At 40.9% G+C, this 21374-nt stretch overlaps 1 protein-coding gene across 3 annotated transcripts; it reads right to left on the reverse strand.

Moving 5' to 3' along the window:
- Positions 1 to 149: 149 nt before the first annotated feature.
- wdr75 (WD repeat domain 75) lies at positions 150 to 20818 on the reverse strand. 3 transcript variants are annotated; one of them, XM_019276605.2, is made up of 21 exons: positions 20664 to 20818; positions 20249 to 20378; positions 19363 to 19428; positions 19000 to 19099; positions 18343 to 18467; positions 17988 to 18058; positions 17703 to 17819; positions 17461 to 17549; positions 16654 to 16812; positions 10619 to 10678; positions 9945 to 10060; positions 9626 to 9801; positions 9343 to 9500; positions 7802 to 7982; positions 5848 to 5942; positions 5663 to 5758; positions 4874 to 5043; positions 4646 to 4705; positions 3292 to 3432; positions 2977 to 3068; positions 150 to 1771 (listed from the first exon to the last, which is right to left on the reverse strand). In XM_019276605.2, exons 1-21 carry the CDS (start codon positions 20747 to 20749, stop codon positions 1552 to 1554), a joined length of 2508 nt encoding a protein of 835 aa, XP_019132150.1. In that variant the 5' UTR covers positions 20750 to 20818; the 3' UTR covers positions 150 to 1551. The 3 variants fall into 3 exon arrangements, with proteins under 3 accessions (XP_019132150.1, XP_019132148.1, XP_027142544.1); XM_019276603.2 differs by having other exon boundaries at positions 7802 to 7985; XM_027286743.1 differs by having other exon boundaries at positions 7802 to 7988.
- Between the last annotated feature and the right edge of the window lie 556 nt (positions 20819 to 21374).

Raw genomic sequence — 21374 nt, forward strand, 5'->3', positions numbered from 1 at the left:
GTTGAGAAACGTCATCTACATATATAACATTCATTCACACTGAATTACAACACACAACGGGGAAAAAAGCTGCGAGGTTGGACTCTGGAAGAAACACTAACGTTATGTAACAAGGTGAGGGACGTGGCAAAATCATCAAAGCAGGCATCTTAAAGAAAAACTTCCATCTTTATTAAGTGTAGAAAAATGTGTAATTGCACATATACAGTATGCGCATGCAGACAGTGCCTATAGAAAGTCGGCCTCTCCCTCCCTTCATGGACCTTTTCATGTTTTATTGTTGAATCACTGGATCTGAGCTTTTTAATCAGCAAGAAACAAAAAGACAATGTGCAAGTAAAAACATGCTGTATGAAGGGTGTTTTATCAGTTAGATAAAGCTTTATGTGGAAGAAGCAGATTTTATTTTAAATACTGCAACACGAAGATGAAGTGATTCCCAACCATTTTTTTTTTTAAATATACAAATATATCTGCATTTTACAAAAACTTTTACAAATGACACAAGGCGGAGTCACAGTTATACTTCACTTTCTCACCAACCTGACTGATTTGCAAGTCAATATAAAAGTATGGATAGTTAAAAAAATATCCATAAATACAAACATCAAGCTTCTCCAAGTGATAGAGGTATTAAGTACAAATATGACCAAACCTAAACTTCAACAATTATGTCAAACAAAAAAGGGTTGGGAACCACTGAAGATTTCAGTCGAGTCTGTGACAAGTTAAGTTGGAGAAAGGACACAAGACAAATGTACTCGACATTCCTCGGAAAACATAAGATCAAAAAAAATATTAATAATCAAATACGGCTCATGATTAGCAGCAGGCAGGCATTTGGGAGACTGAAGTTAAATAAGAGTTTTATGTTCTTTTAAATCTTAAATTGAACTTTTTGATCGTTCCAAATTATATGTTCACGTCAGCAAAAACACAAAACCCCTGCATGAAGTCTGGTGGTGTAGCCATCCTGCCAAACATTGTGGAAACCGATGGGCGGTGACGAAGATTCCAGAAGTTGCTGAGTCATTTAGCAGAGCTTGTGCATGGATCTCATGTTCAAAACTGCAGCTTGCATGTTACAAATTTGGTGACACAGGTCCCAAACTGCAGCCAAATATAAATAAATCCTGGAGGAAAACCTGCTGCAGGTCTGAGAGAACTGTGACTTGGGAAAAGATTTATTTTTTTATAACAAGCATAGAGCCAGAACTACACAGGGACTGCTTATAAACAATAATGTTAGTATTCATGAGAGGCAGAGGCAGAATCCAGACCTCAATCCAATCCAGACTTTCTTGTAGGACTTGGAAACCGATAAAAACTTGTCAACATTGACTCATGGCTGTAATTACTGCCAAAAGGGATGGATACTTATGTAATCAAATATTTTTTTTGTATCTGCACAGACCAGTTTACACATTGTTTTATTCTTTCTAGAAGAGATCCACTGATTTAATGGTGTAAAACAATAAGAAAAATCCACTGGTGAAAACTTTCTATAGGCACTGTATCTGTGTGAGTCTCTGTCATTGTACACGGTCACGTTCAAGAGTCCAGGAGCCCTGCGAACCAGCTGCGGTCAAGTTTCTTCACCCTTCTTAGTTCCCTAACCTGGGCTTTCGTCAGTGCGGGGGCTGCAGACTCTGCTGCATGGCGTCCCAGGGGGGCCTGCTCTGGTCTTGTGGTTCCAGACTCCATTTCCTCCTCTGAATCCTCTTCCTCTTTCTCGCTTTCCATTTCCTCCTCTGTGGCTTTATTTTCTTCCCTGAGGCCATGGAGTGGAGAAAAAAAAAAGGTTAACGTGACTGTGCAGATTTTCAGAGATAAACAAGAGAAGGCCAAGTTTTCCCACGAGCAGCAAATTCCAGCAGTGTTTTGTCAACTCATGCTGAGATTATCACACCCATATAGATGAAGACAGTGAGGTAAGCACAATTAGACCATCGTATTCATATTAAAACAGGGCACAGATAACCATTATGACATCCAAATTTCAGTCTTTGTTGGCTAATGATTTTCATACGAGCCTAGTGAGTTCACATTATGATTATAGCTCTGATTTTCCAATTGCTGAGATATCTAGCAAGATAAATATCTGGTCATGTGAGGAGGACGTGCAGTCTTAACAGGAAGCAGTGAACAATTGCTTTTGTTATGGGTCAATGTTTGTACTGAAATACAGTTTCTCTTTGTATTATACTGATGCCAAACTGAAGACTGTCGACATGTGTGTGTCTGTATGAACACATTATATTTGTTAATATGAGTTGAGAGAGTTTTGTTAATGACATGAGAGTTTGGCACAGGGTGCTTTAACTCCTGCAGTCCACCAGGCATGGCTCAGTGATGCCACAACATTGTTTTGGTCTGTTCTCCGAGCGGCTTCAGAAGAAGCAAAACATTCTGCATGCCAGACAAACCATTCACTGGTTTATGTGCTTCTGTCATGAGTAAGCAGGCTATGTAGTTGAATTTTACTTTGAACTTTTCTCTTCTGTACTGCGGACTGTATAAAACATGGGTATAGTCTCTGTGACGTCACTCATCCCAGGTCTCGAAAGAGCCGAAAGCTCAGAATGTGGTAACTATTACGGAACTACAAGTTTCTGACACTTCTGTGTTGACTTTGCGGCCACGGAGGTTGGTGCTTAGTTTTTACGACCGTGAGTCTGCGCATGTGTTTTATTTTGAAAACTGATCAGATTCTCTATGCCATGCAGCAGGTCACTGCATCTGTAAAGAATAGAGCAGCTGCGTATTCTCAGCACAGCAGAGCGGAGAACCTCACAGACATTGTCTAGAGTGGGCGCTACGCCAGCTGTGGCACAGCTGTCAAAGTATTATTAAGAGTGCTGTCAGTTATTAGTTTGATTAATTGTTTAATAAAGTGTGTATTGATTATTGGTGCTGTTCCTGTTATAAATGGCGTTATTAATGATTTGGGGATTACTCCTCCAGCAAACTACTGACCTGGGCTCTGTAACGGAGATGAGCAGAGACTGCACAAACATTGAGCAGAGGAAAGAGGTGGAGGGCAAGACGTGAGCTGGCGTCTGCAGAAGCTGTCAGGAAAAAAAAAAAAAAAAAAAGGTTTATTGCACAACAAACATAAGAAAACAAAAACAAATATGGCTTCAAAATATCACAAAAGTCTGAAAAATAAGTCAAACACACTTCACTCGTTCACTTAAATAAATATTTTTGTCCTGAACTCCAGGCAATATCATCACGCAAACCATGTCAATGAACCAGCACACACACACACACACACTCACACACACACACCTCTTTGATAGCGACAGAGCCCTGTGGGAGAGGTGTCCTCTCAGTAGAGATGCCGCTCTGTGCGTCTCCACTATCCTGTTGTCTGTGTTTTCCCAGCAACAGGTAGAACGGCGTCATGGCAACGCTGTCGTCGATCACAAGCTTGAAGGAGGAAGGAACAAAAGGTTGAAGGTGGTGACAGAGGTAAATCTTCAGCACTGAGACAGTATGAGAGACAACAGGTGGAGTTTATTTGGATTAATAATAAAGAGTCCACAGAACGTCTTGCTCGTTCCTTTAACTTTAACTAAGCAGAATTAAATTTTGTTTGTTTTGTTCAATTCAAACACGAGGAAGCAAGCTAACAAACTCAACAGACTCAAACATGCTCGGTATGTAACATCCTGAGGTTTTGAGTGGCACGACAAAAATGTTCGAAGGCCTTTGATGCTGATCTGTGCTCATTTACTCAAACAGTGTTTAAGTACAAATCTGAGGTACTTGTACTCTCCTTGAGAAGCAGCTTTACACGTCTACTCCATTCTCAGAGAAGATATCTGTACTTTTGACTTCACTACATTCTTCTGACAGCTTTAGTTACTTTCAGGTCACAGTATTTCACCGCCTTCCTCTCCAGTTAAAGCCACGTCTGTCCAAATTCGGCGAATTAGAATTTATGTGGTCTCTTACTTCTTAAGATAAATAAACTAATTAAAAACCTTCTTGAATGAAAATACATCGCCACAAAGCTGAAAACTGTTTTTTGTCATTGAAAACAGAGTTATATGTAATGTTGTAGTACCAGTGCACTTTTTGAAAGTCTCTCAACACCCCAGTTGTGAGGATATCACCAGTGTTTCCACCTAATAATCTCGAGTTTGTCCCACCACAGTTTCATAATTAACCGAAAATACTTTTACACTTTCACTGTTAACAGCTGTTAGTCATCGCTGTCTTCCTTCACTCGCACTGCTCGGAAGTGACTGTCTGCCAAACCTCCTGTTATGAAATTTGACTTCCTAAATGTCAAAGAGAATATCTACAAAACAGAGTCCAAAAGAAAACCCAGTCCTTAAATCCTGCAATACGCTTACTGAGAAGGCTGTGAGATGTGTGCCTCACTCAAAGAGATATGGCATATAAAAAGTCTGGCTCGGTCCTACCAGCTCTCTGATTAACACGTTACAGGTTATTTATTTAGTCTGTACAAAACCGAAGAATAAAAGCAATATGTTGTGGTTTTATGGAGGGTTGTGCAGCTGATTATTTCTTGGCCTGACGCAGTAACTTCTCTGGCGTCTCTGCTGTGTGCGACCTCATGGTGATGCTGAAGCTGACTAACTGGACCTTTCTTCCACTACTGAGAGTGCTGTACCTGTTTGCTCGATGCCATCAGTCTGTCCTCCTCCACTTTGGTGGTGAATGTCATGAGGTCCTGCAGAGAAAGAGTCCACATCAGCCAACAGCATACAGACACTTAAGATGTAGCTTGTGTCCATCTTGTCTGACTGAATTCATTATGTTTAAATACGTATATCCTTTTGGACCAATCACTTAATTTATAAAACACAGTTAAACATTAAAACATTAACAAAGTGTTCACCATGTGCTGCGTGAGGAAGTACAACTGGGAGCGGTTCAGCCACTGGCTGCTCTCCTCACAGCTCTCCAGCATCTCCTCCCTCGGGGCGAAGATGGCGCGAGTCACCTTCCCCGGGCACACGGCCTTTTGGGAAAACAGTGGCCGAGGTTCGCTGGGCTTAAACACAAACACTGGAAATAGAAAAGAAAGAAAATCATTCTCTTTTTCACTTCAGTGAAGGAAATGGTGAACAGAAAGAGTCAAAGCTGACAAGAATATACTCGACAATCAACCTGGTTAAGTTTCTAAATAAACTGATTTTTTTCATAGATGCCACAGCGAGTTTGTAACTGGCTGTGAAATACAGATGCCTCTGTATGACTAACATAAATAACCAAGACCATCAGCGTGATGACTGATAGTTATATTTAATGCTGCCACATGCTCCCTTGAAATCAATTAAAAACAACACACGCCGCAGCCGTACCTACATGGCTCAGTGAAAAGTGTAGCTCCAGCTAGTACCACTCTGGTCCAGCCTGAAATATTACTGTTGATTGGATTACCATGAAATTTCCTCTAGCGCCATCTTTGGGCCAAATACTAATTTGCCAAATACTTTAATGACGAGCAAAAATAATGACACACTAAACTAAGATGGTGAGCACAGTAAATATTATATCTGCTTAGCATGTTACGACTGTAGACCCCTGCTGAGTCTTGTTAAAATATTTAAAGTTTCTGCATTCAACAGCACTGAGAGTTTGGTTTCCCCTTGAACTTCCATAACAAACCCAGGTTAAAGCTTACAGTCTGTGCTTCCAGCCTGACGGCAGAAGGCAGCCATGTTCTCAGAGATCGGGTCAGCCAGCAGCAGACTGACGTCCATCGAAGTGCTCCACTCCACTGCCAGACAGGGAACAGAAAAGAACGTTTATGTGCATGAACCAAACTAACATATGCGTTCAGCTGCGAGGTTGAAGTTTTGGCCTTACATGAGCAGGTGAGCAGGTTCCAGCAGCAGAGCAGGTTGTTGCCGGTGGTTCCCAGCAGATACTTGGAACAGCTTAGTCGGCCAAAACAAAGATTCCTGGTGGAGAGAAAAAAACAAGTCTCTTTTGTTTTCCTGTGACTATAAAATATCTTAAGTGCAACCCCCACCCTCCTTTACTCCGCAAAACCAACCAGCACAACTCCTCACACCACACATATTTCACAGGATTAGCTTTTGAGAAGTTTTCTGCTTTGGGGGCTTCAAACACAAACATGCAAGTGAAAGTCTGAACACCCACCAAGAACCAAACACCCTGAAAATCAATCAGTTTCAGACAAAAGCTGCAGTCTACATGTTTATTAATATTATTTATTCATGCAAAAATAATTCTTGTCTTATTTCTTTGACACCTTGTGTCAGGTGAATTTTGTCTATCTTAGAGAGTTGGCGAGGTTGGAGGTCAGGCTCTACACATCCATAGGTGGTGGTTATGTGTCGGGCAGCTGTCAAAACAGCTGACCATTAACGTCTTATTATGCAGAAATTCTCTCTCAGCTCCCAAACTACACAGGAAATGTCTGCTCAACTGAATCGGTCAAGAGTATGATTGAGTTTGCGGAGCTCACATGTTATGCATTATTATTCTCTAATGTTAAAAATAAGTTTCTTTCTTCATTGTAAGAAATTGCAACTCAGCTATCTTTGTTTGTCTTGCAAATATACTAAATGCTGATGGTGAGTGTTCTTGGCTTTGTGCAAAAAGTGGTACAGAAACTAACAACAGTAGTTTGTTCTCGTTGACCTTGAGGGCCCCTTCTCAAGCAGAGGGAACTGCCAGCGGCTGACAGGCAGCCCTTCTTTTTCTGAGGCTACGTCCCTCGTCTGCTGTGAGAAAACGACACTCTGGACCTCTGCCAGCATAGTGAAAAGGTTACTTAACTGTTCAAAGATGTCCAAACTCTAAAACAACTGGTTGCTTAGTGAATCTCTGTGTGGGTGTGTGTGCACTGTTAGTTGTATGTTTTTCTAAATGTGAGCTCAGTTCGTTCTTACTGTGGAAACATTTTACAGTACAGCAGCTCTACATCTAATGTTAATTTAGTGAATATGCAGTCCAGAATAAAGTCGCAGTTCATGATCTTTTTGAAGCTTATTAACTACATTTGGCCTTCTTTGTTAAAGCACTTATGTCTGTGTGCCACATTACAGTATTAAAGTTGCACCATCTGGTTTAATTATACCTCTGACAGTCATTTAAAGACACAAACACATTCATAGTAATTTAATTTAGGATGTTATTTTATACATATGATGAGTCTTACTGTACAGGTATATACACTTTAATGCTGCTGCCTGCCTTTTTGTCTGGTCGTCTTTCAACATCAGCATAATGTATTGAAATGCTGCAGATGGGTTATTCAACTAAATCAACACTTCTGTGTCTCTAAACACCTTTTAGTTTAAAGGATATGAAGGATATGACTGGCTATATATTATTATGCTACCATTAACATGCACACACAGCTGCACCAAATGTGGATTAATCCACAGCTGAAAATAGTCCCACACATGCACCATTTTCTCGTGCGTTTCTGATCAAAACTGCAGTGAGCTTGTGCAGTTTACCGTTTTGTTGTGTACAATCATGTGTTACTCAGCCAAACCACATTGTTTTTTAACCGAATATAAGTCCTTGATGTTTCTGTATCCAGCCTGCACTTCTGTTTTATCAGTCTGTACTAGTCCTGCCCTTGAACTGACACTGACTGCTTGATCACAAGACAAACTGTGGTTGTATTGTTTGTATGTTACTTCTGCTTTTTTCATAATGTGTCCTAACCACAAACACACTGGACCAGAAGATAGGCAACTAAAACACAATACAAAGAATCTGACCGAGCATTCAATGGTAATTCTCAGTCTAACCAGCCCTAGTGAATGATTTATGCTCTGACCTGATGGCTTTTGGCGGCTGGGACAGAGTTGTCAGCAGCTCCCAGGAGGCCGTGCTCCACACAGTCACCACCTCCTGAAAGCTGACGGCCAACAGAGAACCATCGGCTGAGAAACAGCAACACTCGGGCACCAGGCTGTGATAGGCTCCGACGAAATCACACGACCAGGAAGGACGTTCATCTGCTGCCATGTTCGTGTGGAAGGAGAGAGGGAGACAGACACAGAGTGTTGGATTAGTGAGAAATACAGCCTAATTTGGCTCAAACGTAATATTCAACCTGCTCTGTTGTGAAGCCAGAATGGTGGAGGGTGGCACCAACACAGTGACTTGATTCTTACTGATTTCTTCCCCAGCTAAAAATGTGCATCGCAATTGTACAAAGCAGTTTAGATAAGAGCATCGTCTGCAACAAACCAGATGTAATATCCTACCATCCGTGCAATGGTAGGATATTACATCTGGTTTGTTTGTCCAGGTAGTTCGCTAAAGCTATGAATCCTTACAGTTCATAGCTTTAAAATGGAGTATTTCATTGAGTTCAAAGAAGTTGTATGTCATTTCTCTCAACTATGGTTGGTATTCAGGGTTTGAACAGCTTTTTTAAAAAAGGTCCAGTGTGTCAAATTTACCAGGCTCCATTTACAGAATATGGCAGAAATGTAATATAATATGCACAACAATGTTTTCATTGGAGTATAATCACCTGAAATTTTTGTTATCTTAGGATGAGCCTTTTAGACTGCCATATTTCTACAGTAGCTCAGAACGGACAAACTTAAACTTTCAGGTCTAGACAGGACGTTCCACGTTTTTTGCACATTTCATGGTCACCATGGTTTCTACTTAAAGCTGGGATAAAGTGGGTGAGGCAAGAGGGTTGCAATCAGCAACGACAACCACTAGATGCCTCGAAATGTTACACAATGCAAAGAGAAACATTCAGGCACTTTCAAGGTATCTAAAAACTACATCATTACATTAATTATTTTACCAGTTGTTCATATTAACTTTGTATGTTTTGATGATTACTTCATGCTTTATCATTTCCAGTGGAAACAATCAACAGATTTATGTAGCTATGAAAGACGAGTGCACATGAAAAAACAAACATACGGGGTCATTTCATTTCAAATATTAAAAGTTTTTTAGTTTACATGAGTGCCTGATGTTCAACATTATTTGGTGTTTTATATATTTGAATTCATATTCCTAACCTTGAAAACATTGCAGTTAAAATGTAACCTCCAAACCTTCTTTGTACAAACCCTGTATCGTTTGCTGTGATGTTTTAAAAAAACCCACTGAACTTCTGTTTGGTTACTAAAACATTTTCAAAAAGAGCTCCAGTTAAAAGGTCAACTACTGAAAGCACAAATCAATATGTGACAATTGGCTTGTGAAGAATGCTTCGTTCTTGAAGAATAAACTGGAGCGGAACACCACAGACACATTTAAAGTAAATATTACCACACTTTCACACAGCTCAGTCAAACTTTGTAACTCTGAACTGTCAAAAAAAAAGGGGGCTAGACTGCTTACCCTCTGTGTGGGCCTGTGCGTCCAGCTGCCAGGCTTTGAAGTGCCCGTCCTTGCTGGTGGAGACCAGCATGGTGGTCTGGTTGTCAGTGGAGTGGCAGAAGCACATGCCTGTAATCTGGGCCTCGTGGGGGGCCGAGATGGTCGTGTTCAGCACAAAACTGCAGGTGATACAGTCGGCATGTTACAGAGCTGTGGTTGGAAACTTTTTTTACAGTCTTGACTTTTAGTCTTAGGCTAAATGTATCTGTGGTGCTGACTGACTGAAACATGACAACATCTTTACCTCTGTGTTTGTTCGTCAAATTCCCACAGTTTCAAGTTAAGCTCCACCTCAGCGCCTTTCTGTTTTCTTTCTTCCACTGTAGCCAGCCAGTTGCCTGAGGCGTCGAAGGCCGCCTTGACTACTTCAAACTGCTGCAGGCCCGACTCATGAATGTATTCTTGCTGCACTACGTCCAGCTGTGGGAAAGATGGCATCAGATCACAGCGTTGGTGACAGTATTGTTAAGTGAGCCTGTGGATCAGATTTGTGTTTGAAGCTTCTGTTTGTGACTGAAATAAACTTCTTATATCCACGGTTATCTTATTTTAGAGTTGCTTACGTTGTACAGAAGTTTGTCTCTTTGCAGGGAGTAAAACTGTAGGTGACCTGGTTTCCCATTCAGCACCAGGGATTTGCTGCGTGGGTCCATCATCAAGTCTGTTGTGACACTTTCTCCTGCACAAGACACACCGACATAAAATAGCTTTTTTTATCCGAGTAAAAACTGACAGATTCAGACCTTTTCATCTGACTGATGTCTTACATGCATTAAACTTTGAACTGAGCAACTGTTGTCGTATAGTTTAATAACTTTGTTTCAGTAACTTTTCATTCACTTCATCAACTCACTCTGGTCCTGATAGTTACTCCCCACACTTACAGGACAAATGAAAATCAAACAATCTATTTTAATATTTACAATCTCAAACAAACTATTTACATATAGGAGAAACAATTACTTTCTTTTCTGAGTGTCTCTGAACACAGCACTGTAGTTGTGTTGAGTCAAAAAGATATTTGTTATTTTCCTTCATCTTTGCACAATCACAGTGTGAACTCAGTTTATTGGTTTAGCTGAAAATGTGAATTAAAACCTTCTTTAACGGACACTGGACTGAAGCTAGATTGCTTTCCAGGAACTGTTAAAGGTTGTTTTATGTGTTATCTATGTGCCCGTACAGCAGCATGTTTATGATCAATCTACATGCTGTGCCACCTGAGGTCTCTACTCACCTTTGACCAGGCCCTGAATGGCAGCCGACACTTTCAAACAACTTTGGATGATTGTGATCTCTAAAACAAGAAGAGCAGAAATCACTTAATACAGCCGAACAGACAAATCAGTCAAGAACACAAATGTGAGACTTCCGGTGGAGCGACAGATGCGGATGGTCGCATAAATAATCCCTCCCGGTCGGTCGGAGTTTATTCCCCATTTGAAATACATTTACTCTGAAAATTTTGTCCTAACTAACGATGGAGGGGGGAAAAAACAAGAAGGGCAAGGGTAAACAACCCGAGAGAGTGGAGAAAGACGACATATTCGAGTCTGAAGTCGAGGCCATGGACGAGGAACAGGTTGACCGTAATGGCGGACAATGCGCTGAGCTAACAGCAGTGGATATGGAAGCTAACATTGCTATCATCCGTGCAGACTTGAAGTCCATGGTCTCAGAGGTAAAGTCTGAACTGGGCATCTTCCGAGACAGTATCAGAGACGATTTGAAAAGGGAGTTAACTGACATAAGGGAAGAAATTCAACACAAGCTAGGCGAAGTGGCTAGCGACCTTAAAGCTACAACGGAGAGATTGTGCGAAGCAGAAAGCCGCATAGCCGACATGGAAGAGTGCTCTGTGGACTTCAAAGAGGCGCTGAGTCAGTCATTGCAAGCCCAGGAAAGATTGCAACTGAAACTCACTGACTTAGAAGCACGTTCGAGGCGTAATAACGTACGCATTTATGGTATCACAGAGGGAGCAGAGGAAAACAACATCCAGCAATTTATTGCCAAAATGATCAAAGAAGAGCTGCAGCCCCTCGCAAGTGTTGAGCTGGGCATACAACGGTGCCACAGAGCGCTTGGCCCGAAACCCCCAAGAGAAGCACAACCCAGGTCGGTGGTCGTCTACTTCCAAGAGTTTAAAACTAAAGAGCTGGTGCTGCATTCCGCATGGAAGAAGAGAGAGATCTACTACGGTGAAAGGAGGATTTATTTTGATCATGACTACCCCGCGGAAACACTGGTAAAGAGAAAGGCGTATGCACGGATCAGGAGACTTCTACGAGAGAAGGGGATAAGGTTCCAGACACCGCCGCCAGCCAAGCTACGAGTCTTCTTCGACAGCGGACCGGTAACATACGAGAGTGCGGCGGCGGCGGAGGAGGATTTGAAGAAGAGAGGTTTTTCGCTTGAGCGCGAGAGCACGGCGGCATCCGGGTTCATGGAGAAGACACGTAAAAACACCTGGCAGCGCGCAGCAAAGACAGCCAGCACCATGGCCAGCACCCAGGCCAGCACCCAGTCCCACCAAGAGAGGATCAAGGAAAGGCTGCGAAGCTTTCAACGGCCGTGATAGACCCGGCGATAACGGAAAAGGGAGGTAACAGACTTTTCAACATAAGGGCAGAGTCTCGGTTGAGAGCATTTAAAAAAAAAAAAAAAAAAAAAAACGATAATGACATGGGGTCGTGGAACGGAGGAATAAGACTGATGGGAGCAGAAACTATATCACCTATGTTTTGTAATTGACTCTCCGTCCGCCCTATTAAGACTGAACCTCACTTATTTCTGTTTATTATTATCAGCCATTAATACACAGCTGCCAGCTCTTAATTTCAGTTTTTTTTATGTATAGCTGTGTGAGAATGTCTTTAACCCATTGAATGATAAGGATTGTCCGACATACACGGGAAAGAGATTGGTGTTTTGAAGAACTTAGTGCACAAATACACCCTTGAGTAGGGGCTTAACAAGTTGCACTGAAGAGGGGGCTCTGGTGGATCACTAGACTACTCCCCCCACCTAAGAAGTAGTTATATTACTTCAAAATGGAGGTTCACTTGAGTTTTTTCTTATTCAATGTTTCAAGTTTGTTCTACAGTTCGAAATCAGTTCAAGTCTGGTCACCAAAAGCATGTCATTCACTTACTTGTGCTAACTGTGAGATTAAATGCAATGTCAGGAATACAGGGTAGTTACCCTTAATGTAAATGGCCTACACAATCCGATAAAAAGGGGCAAGGTTATTGCGAAAATGAAGAGGGAGAAATTACATGTGATATTCTGGCAGGAGACTCATCTCAACCAGATTGAACATGAAAAACTAAAAAAATATGGTTTTAAAAATACATTTTACTCGAGCTTTAAAAATGGGAAAAAACGAGGGGTAGCAATCTTGATTCCTAATAGAGTGAGCTTCCAAATGGTTTCTGAAATTTGTGACAAAGAGGGTCGGTATGTAATTGTTAAGGGGTATCTTGAACAGAAAGAAGTTACACTAGTGAATGTATACATACCACCTGGCCAGGAAATTTCCTGTATAAGGGAAATTTTTAATTTGATTGCCACTGAAACCACTGGACTTCTATTATGCGGGGGGGACTGGAACACCCAGCTACAATGTAAACTAGACTCCTCTAACACATTAAAGAGACCTGCTCCCAATGCTAGAGTAATGAAGAGTTTGTTGTCAGAGCTTGGGATGTTCGATGTATGGAGGGAGCTTAACCCATCAGCTAGACAGTACACATTTTACTCAGCAAGTCACAGAGTGCACTCAAGAATTGACTATTTTTTCACCAATAATTCGGACAGGCATAGAATCAGGGATTGTAGTATAGGGATTCGGGATGTCTCAGACCACTCGCCTGTTTATCTAACTATGCACTTAGACAACAAAAAGAAAAATACATTGTGGCGACTTAATACAAGTACCTTAAATGATATTACGTGCAAGAACTATGTACAAAAGGAATTTAAAGACTACATGGATAACAACAATAATGGGGAAGTATCGCCAAGTGTTTTGTGGGATGCAGCTAAATCAGTGATTAGAGGGAAGCTTATTGCCTATACATCTCATAAGAAAAAGGAAAGAAGTAAAAAACTGTCTGATTTACAAGAAAAGCTTAAAGTGTTGGAGAGTGAGCATGTAAAAGGGAAAGACCCCCTCGTCCTAAATAAAATTAATACTATCAAAAAGGAACTGAATGGACTCTATGAAGAGGATTTAGAGAAAAAAGCAAAGTATGTTAAGCAGAGGTATTATGAGAGCGGCCCTAGGGCCTTAAAACTCTTGTCATGGAGGCTAAGGAAGCAACAGGCAGAGAGCTCTATATTTGAAATTAGAGACCCGAGAACTAAAAAAACATGCCATAAATTAGAGGAAATACAACATATTTTTGAAAATTATTATAGAGAGCTATACAGAGAACCAAATATAACTAGCCCTCAGGAAATAAATACATTTCTGGAATCACTAGATTTACCCTCCATAGGTGAAGAACAGAACAAAGCACTAACGGCAGATATCACAAAGGAAGAAATAGAAAAGGCAATTTCTAAGTTGAAGGCCAATAAAGCACCGGGAACAGACGGCTTTCCAGCCGAATGGTACAAGACCTTTAAAGAACAAATAGTACCGATACTCTCGGATTGCTTTAACCATACACTTAAAGAGGCTGAACCACCAAGAACATGGAGTGAAGCAATCATTTCAGTTATTCATAAGGAGGGTAAAGACAAAAAAGAGTGTAGTGCTTATAGGCCTATCTCTGTGTTGAACATTGATTATAAGTTGTATGCATCAATACTGTCTAAAAGATTAGAACACATTATACTAGATTTAGTGGATCCAGATCAAACAGGCTTTGTGTGTGAGAGACAGACGCAAGACAATATCAGACGGGTGCTACATATACTTGATCACGTGACTAAAGGGAAAAAACAAGCTGTAGTACTCAGTCTAGATGCCGAAAAGGCGTTTGATTCGGTCCGCTGGGAGTACTTATATTTGACGCTGAGAAGATTTGGATTTAAAGAAGACTCTATTAGATGTTTTAAAACCCTGTATCTTTCCCCAAATGCCAGGATAAAAATTAACGGACATCACTCACAGCCTATTGAGCTGGAGCGAGGCTGCCGCCAAGGTTGCCCTCTCAGCCCGGCTCTTTTCGCCCTATTTATCGAGCCCTTGGCACAGTCAATCAGGGATGAGACGGTAATAAAAGGAATAGTGGTCGGAGGCATGGAGCAAAAGATTTGTTTATATGCTGATGACGTCTTATTGCTTATAACAGAGCCAGAGACTAGCATTCCTAGGCTGATGTCTACACTAAAAGACTTTGGGTCCTATTCTGGATATAAATTAAATGTGCAAAAAACTCAAATTTTAAGATATAACTATTCTCCTCAAAAAGACATACTGGACAGATTTGATCTCAAATGGAACTCAAGGGAGATTAAATACCTGGGGATCCGAATACCTAAAGATTTAACCAAAATATACGAAAGCAATTTTGGCCCCGTAAGTAAAAACATCAAGTCAGATATTGACAGATGGTCTCAATTGCCCCTAGACATGCACAATAGGATAGAAACAATAAAGATGAACCTACTTCCTCGACTCTTATATCTCTTTCAATCTCTCCCAGTAATGATTACACAAATGCAATTTAACGAATGGGATAAGTGGATCTCTAGATTCTTATGGGCAGGTAGAAGACCAAGGATCCAATTCAAAACACTACAACTGGCTAAAGAGAAAGGGGGCAGATCACTCCCATGCCTGATAGACTATTATAAGGCAGCGCAATTAAGACCACTGGCATGCTGCTGCAACCCAAATTATACAGCAAAATGGAAGGATTTGGAAATCTCACAATTAGACATACCATTACAATCTATACTGGGCAGTAAAACACTGTATGAGCAGCATTCTAGTGGCCTGAACCAATGGTCTAAAGTTTGTCTTCGCATTTGGTTTAAGGAATGTAGGTCACCATCATTTGAAAGACAGGCCAAGTCACTGAGATGGGTTGCCTTTGACCCCGACTTCAAGCCGGCAAGGATTGACGGAAGGTTTATACATTGGTATAGAAGAGGAATCACCTCTTACTGCTCAATTACATCCAAGGGAGAATTTGACAGTTTTCAGAAAATTTCGGATACATATGGGCTGGAAAAAATAGATTTCTTTAGGTATCTTCAAACTAGGTCTTATTATAATGACCAGGTAAAACCACTTGAAGAAAGTGAGACCAACTTAATTGACATATTTATTGACATGTACAAAAAAAAGGATAATAGGAAACTCGTTTCAAAGTTGTACTCCTGTATTCAAACTAATAAGATACACTCAACAGATAAGATTAGATTAAAATGGGAGAAAGAATCTCAAACTGTCATCACAGAAGAAGAATGGTTGAATATTTGTTCTGTACAGTCAACTTCCACCAGTTCTGGTCTCTGGAGAGATTTCTGCTGGCGGAATCTGGTCAGATATTTCATAACCCCTAAGTTAAAATGTGTGCAAACAGGGGAGACGGCCAGGGGACTGTGTTGGAGGAACTGTGGTGAACAGCTAGCAGACCATTTTCATATATTTTGGGGCTGCCCAGCTATTCAGCCATACTGGCAAAAGATTACACAGGTAATTCAAAACATTTTTGGTGATGGAATTAACGGATCTTTTTCTACAATCTACCTAGGTAATATTGCACCCCATATATTGGGGCCAGACAAATATCTTTTAAAAATACTATTAGCAGCCAGTAAGAAAGCTGTAACTCGAAGTTGGCTGCGGGCCGCACCTCCGGCAGAGTCTGACTGGATCAATATTGTGACCAATATTCAAAATATGGAAAGAATGACTTTTTCGTTAAACCTACAGACTGATAAATATTTGCACTATTGGGAAAAATGGATTGTGTACATGTCCACAAGAGATGCTCATTGAGCTGTCATTGTATTTGTAACTCCACCAGTATAATGTCTGAATGGGTGTATAAGTGACCAACTGTTTGTTCTATGTATTTCTGTATGTTGTACATGCTCTTTCTATAAAAATAAAGTATAAAAAAAAAAAAAAAAAAAAAAAAAAAAAAAAAAAAAAAAAAAAAAAAAAGAACACAAATGTGAGCTCTTTGGAGCGAGTGGCAACCACAGTGCATTCATGATAAAACACTGTGCACTGCTACAACCATCCTCAGCATCTTGTTGCTCATTAGGCTTCATCTGAGTGAATAATGAAAGGTTACAGCTCCTTACTGTTGTCACTGTGTGAGGTAAAGAACAGCGATCCATCAGGTGACACAGTGATGTGTGTGATCGCAGCTCCTAGACGGGGCAGAAATTCCCGTTGGTCCTCTTGGTTGTAACGCCACTGGACAAGCACCGACTCAATGCCTCCACTCAGCAGGTTGGTGCCTGGTGAAACAAAGAAGAAATGAATACAGAGACAAGAATAAGGAAAGACATCCGTCTTTTTCATGAGCTAAATCAGGTTAATTTGGCATGAAATTAATCCATGTAACAGGACAAAAACTCCACTTCTTCATCTTATAAATATATATATAAATATTTGCGGTTTAAAACATGAATGTAGTGGCAAACAACTATGTGCTATGTAAAGATATGGTGGCATCATGGCGTCCTGAACAACTTCACACTCTCTGTGCTGGACTGGCCACACGAGCATCATCGTGTCTCATCTACGTTGATGAATTAACCAGAGATGGTGATTGTGGAAAGACTAACAGAGAGGGTTTTGGAGAAACTCATCTTGTTTCTGTCCACTTTTAATGAAGCTGCGATGATCTGCAGGGTAAAATGACGGTTTTTGTCTATGGAGTCTTTCCATAAAGTTGTCCTCAGAGGCAAAAACGAGCACTTTTAGTAGATACTTTTAGCACATTCGCCTCAAATACTTCTACATCTAATTCTGTGATTTAAAGGTTTATTTTTACCAGACCAGGTGAACTTGGTGGATTTTATTTTGTTTCCGTCCAGTTTGAAGTGTGTTTTATGACAAAAGACTAGACTGAGATGAAGAATCTTAGTATGAAAGGCGTCTACCTTCTGGGGTGAAGCACAGTGAGCTGACAGCACTGTGGTGCCAGTGCAGGGTGGAGTATGTGTACTCCTTCTTTTGGTTGAAGTTTCTCCTGAAAGGATAAACAGCAAAAAATAAAAGTTTCTCCACGTCATATTGAGTAAGCGCACAACATAAAGTTTCACTGGTGCAGATATCAACATAAATGAGACAAACACTGGGTGTGAGTGTACTGGCGTCAAGGTCGCGTTGTTACTCCACTCACCACAAGCGAATCTTGCCATCCTCGTGTCCAGTGGCAATGCAGTCATCTTTTGGGTGACAGGCAACGCACGTGAATGTGTTCCTTCTTCCCTTCTTGTTGTCTTCTTTGAGGAAAAAACTGTAAACAACCCACACAAGAACAGACGTACAGCGTTACTGAACATCCTTGTGGCTTTGTAGGAAAATGAGCATCGTGGGTTTGATGATTCATGACCTGCAGCACGTGGCAACTTGATCTGTGTTTTGTCTACCGATAGAGAAAATGTTTTTGTGCCTTTTGTCTCACCTGTATGCCTTCTGCTTCCTGAAAAGGTAGACCTCCAGCTTCAAACCTTTAGTTGAGGCAATATATTCGCCCTGTGAGGAAGATAACATATTTTTATTCACAATTTACACATAAATCAGCTGACCAGGGATCTGTAGTTGAAGTAGGTTGGCACCATCAACTAGCTAATTATTTAATGCTCTATACACCCCATTTATATAGAGACAAATCATCTATACTCTGAAGCACATCTGGGGTTTATTGGAGTTTTTGACGACAGTTACAGCCAACTCTCATGGCCAAAACATCAGCAAAATAACCAAATGGGAGACATCAACTGTATGTATGTATCACATATTGTGGATATTGTATGTACCCCTCTGCCGAAGACGATGGCCAGTGGGTTGGAGCTGACGTCGCTGAGCACAGCAGAAAGTTCTCGGGCCTCCACCATCTGATCTCCACTCCGTGGCAAATGTACCGCAACCAGCTGGAGCAAGTCTGCAAACACACGCACACACGAAAATGAGCCTATTACACATTCTTACCCAGTGACCTCTTACCCAGTTACTTCAAACATGTTGAAGCCCCCCTGAGAATAATTCAACATTCTGTGTCACTGGCGACTCCTAGTGGAGTAAAAAACCCTAACAGACAGTGCATGTGGATACTCTAGTGCAGTTCCCTGATCTGACCTGCAGACACTGGAATTAATCGGCTGGAAGCAGCACATGAACTGCAAGTCTACAAGTTTCTACCATTTAAAAGATTTCAAAAACCACATAAACATTCCAGCCATCTAAAACTACACTCACTACACTGGCTGCTGTAAGAAGGAGAGTAAAGCTTTATAAAAAAAGGCGGCTGAAAGTAGCTGAATGACTGAAGTTATGAAGTGCATGGTATTGAGTGTTGAGGTTTTGGGTTCAGACAACATCAACACTGTCCACCGACATGGTGTCTAATGGATGCTGAGACAGTTTAAGCATCAAATCGAAGCAATGACCACAAAGAGAAAAGATGCCAAACCTACCAGGTCTTTTGTCAGCATGCATGGAAGTAACGACAAAGACGACTCCTTCATGGCTTGCAGATGCGTGGATGGAGTAAATTGGGTGTCCGATGACATAAGTCTGAAAGAGAAAACACAACACAGACTGACACACTAATTTTCACTACTATGTCACCCTCCCAGTCGTGAACACCTTGCTCACTCTGCTGTTGAATTAATCCTGGACAATAAAGTTTCTTTCTAAATAATCTTCCTCATTAAAAAGTAGCTGCCTTTTCAGTACAGGCTTGAAAAATATCCACTAATATACAAAGAGAGATGAAGTGGACACAGTGAGTGGGTGTGGGGGGCTCTGACTTCAAATACTGGAGAATGAAGCTGTACCTTAATAAGGATGCCGTCCGTGAAGTCCCAAAGTCTGACAGTGCCATCTGCTGAGCAAGAGTAGGCCTGCAACAAAAGAGGAAACGCATCATCAGGAGAACTGAAATGTCACAACAACTACCTATATCCTATTTTAGGATAAAGCATCAATGAGACCATCTATAATGGCTAAAAAAAAAGCACATTTAAAATATATTTTAGTGCTTGTAGACTGTATAAATCTAAACAACGTATGGTACATTCACTACTGTGAGTATCTCATAAATCAGAATAATCCCATTCTCTGATTCCTGAACATTGTGTCACTGACTCACTTGCACTACCTCTAATATATGGCCTGATTCACAGCAGCAATGTCTACAGCCTAATTCAATATATATATTTATTTATCTCTATTTGTAGTTCTATTTCTTATTTCTACAAAGAACATGTATTTCTATTTTTACTTTTTATATAGGTTTTCTAGGTGTAAAGCACATGTTTAGTTTCTTATCATAGGTTTAATTTAAAATAATCCAAATAGGTTAATTTTAATGTATGTTTACTGTGTTACGGGTCAATTTTAATCTATGTTTAATGTTATAAGTTAATTTAATGTATGTTTACTGTTATAAGTTAATTTAATGTATGTTTACTGTTATAAGTTCATTTAATCTATGTTTACTGCTATAAGTTTATTTAATGTATGTTTACTGCTATAAGTTAATTTAATGTATGTTTACTGTTATAAGTTCATTTAATCTATGTTTACTGTTATAAGTTCATTTAATGTATGTTTACTGTTATAAGTTCATTTAATGTATGCCCTCAGTTAGTTGAAGCTGTGCTCTTCCTCAGTATGCTGGTGTTGTTGGTGTTGCTGGTGTTGGAGGTGGAGAGGATGTACCTGCAGGTGGTTGGAGGGTTTGATGATCACCCCTGTGACCAGGTCGGTGTGTCCCCGCAGGTCGTGGACACACTCCTCCGTGGAGGTGCTGAACACCTTCACGCACTCACCTGAGGCGCACAGCAGGAACCTGCAGCGACACGAGCACACCTTTAACACGCGGTGAACTCTGTGCACAGACCGAAACTCTGCAGTGTTTGAACGGTGTGTGTGTCTGATTGAGGTCAGGGTTAGAAATGAAGGGCTCAGGCGGACACGTGCTGGTTTTAACTCTTTTGTAAACAGAGCGCGAGCAGCTTGTGTTGCTAATGCTAAGAGCTAGCGCCGACACGAGCTCTCTCGTTAATAGAAAACGTCACGCGGTGACGTCTCCCGGTACACACGAAACATTACCGGACTGTAAACACACACTTACTTGGAGTCATTGGTGATGACAGGCTCCCTGAAGTTTATCTTACTGCCACCTCGGTGAACCACGCGGATGTCCCCGTGCTCAACCATGTTGTTACTGACTTCTTCTCCTGCTGCAGCTCCGGCAGAGCAGGCTCGGTGCTGCCCCCCACAGGTCGACTGCTGCTTCTTCTTCTTCCTTATAGTTGCATATACCGCCCTCTTCTGGACTTTACTTTTTTACTATTTAATTTTCTTTTTTAAATTCTTTTTATTAACCCAGTTAAAACAAGATATCTCATTATGATTTTCCTCCCTTCTCTACATTTCCCACATTCTACTATACTTTTGAAACTTTTCTCCACTGCTCCTGTCCTCCGCAACCCTGCCATCATCTCTTCCCTCTTTCATATCCATGACATTCAACCATCACATGCTCCACTGTCTCTCTCCCCCCACAGCTACATAGACCAGTTGGATGCTTCCCTATTATGTTGAGTGTGCTATTTAATCTACTGTGCCCTATCTGCTCATTGTCACCTGTTCCACTCTGATACCTCCACAACACCCCACCTCACCTACTTCACCTTGTAGTTTATATAAATGTCTCCCCTTTTCCTGGATTTTCCAATATTGTTTCCATTGACTAATTATTTCTTTCCATATTAAACTTTTTCCTTCCACAGGTCGACTGTATTCACCACATGAGTTTTTCTTTCTTTCAAACTTTATTGAA

Source organism: Larimichthys crocea, chromosome I (assembly GCF_000972845.2).
Source record: "Larimichthys crocea isolate SSNF chromosome I, L_crocea_2.0, whole genome shotgun sequence".
NCBI lineage: Eukaryota > Metazoa > Chordata > Actinopteri > Sciaenidae > Larimichthys > Larimichthys crocea.

Bases quoted from the DNA above. Each gene is read 5' to 3' on its own strand.
- wdr75 (XM_027286743.1), bottom strand. From the start codon at position 20,749: ATGGTTGAGCACGGGGACATCCGCGTGGTTCACCGAGGTGGCAGTAAG. The intron at 3,433-4,645 runs GTACAGCACTCT...TCCTCCTTCAAG, and splicing joins TGATGGCATCGAGCAAACAG to CTTGTGATCGACGACAGCGT. The intron at 3,069-3,291 runs GTGTGTGTGTGT...TTTTCCTGACAG, and splicing joins GCTCTGTCGCTATCAAAGAG to CTTCTGCAGACGCCAGCTCA.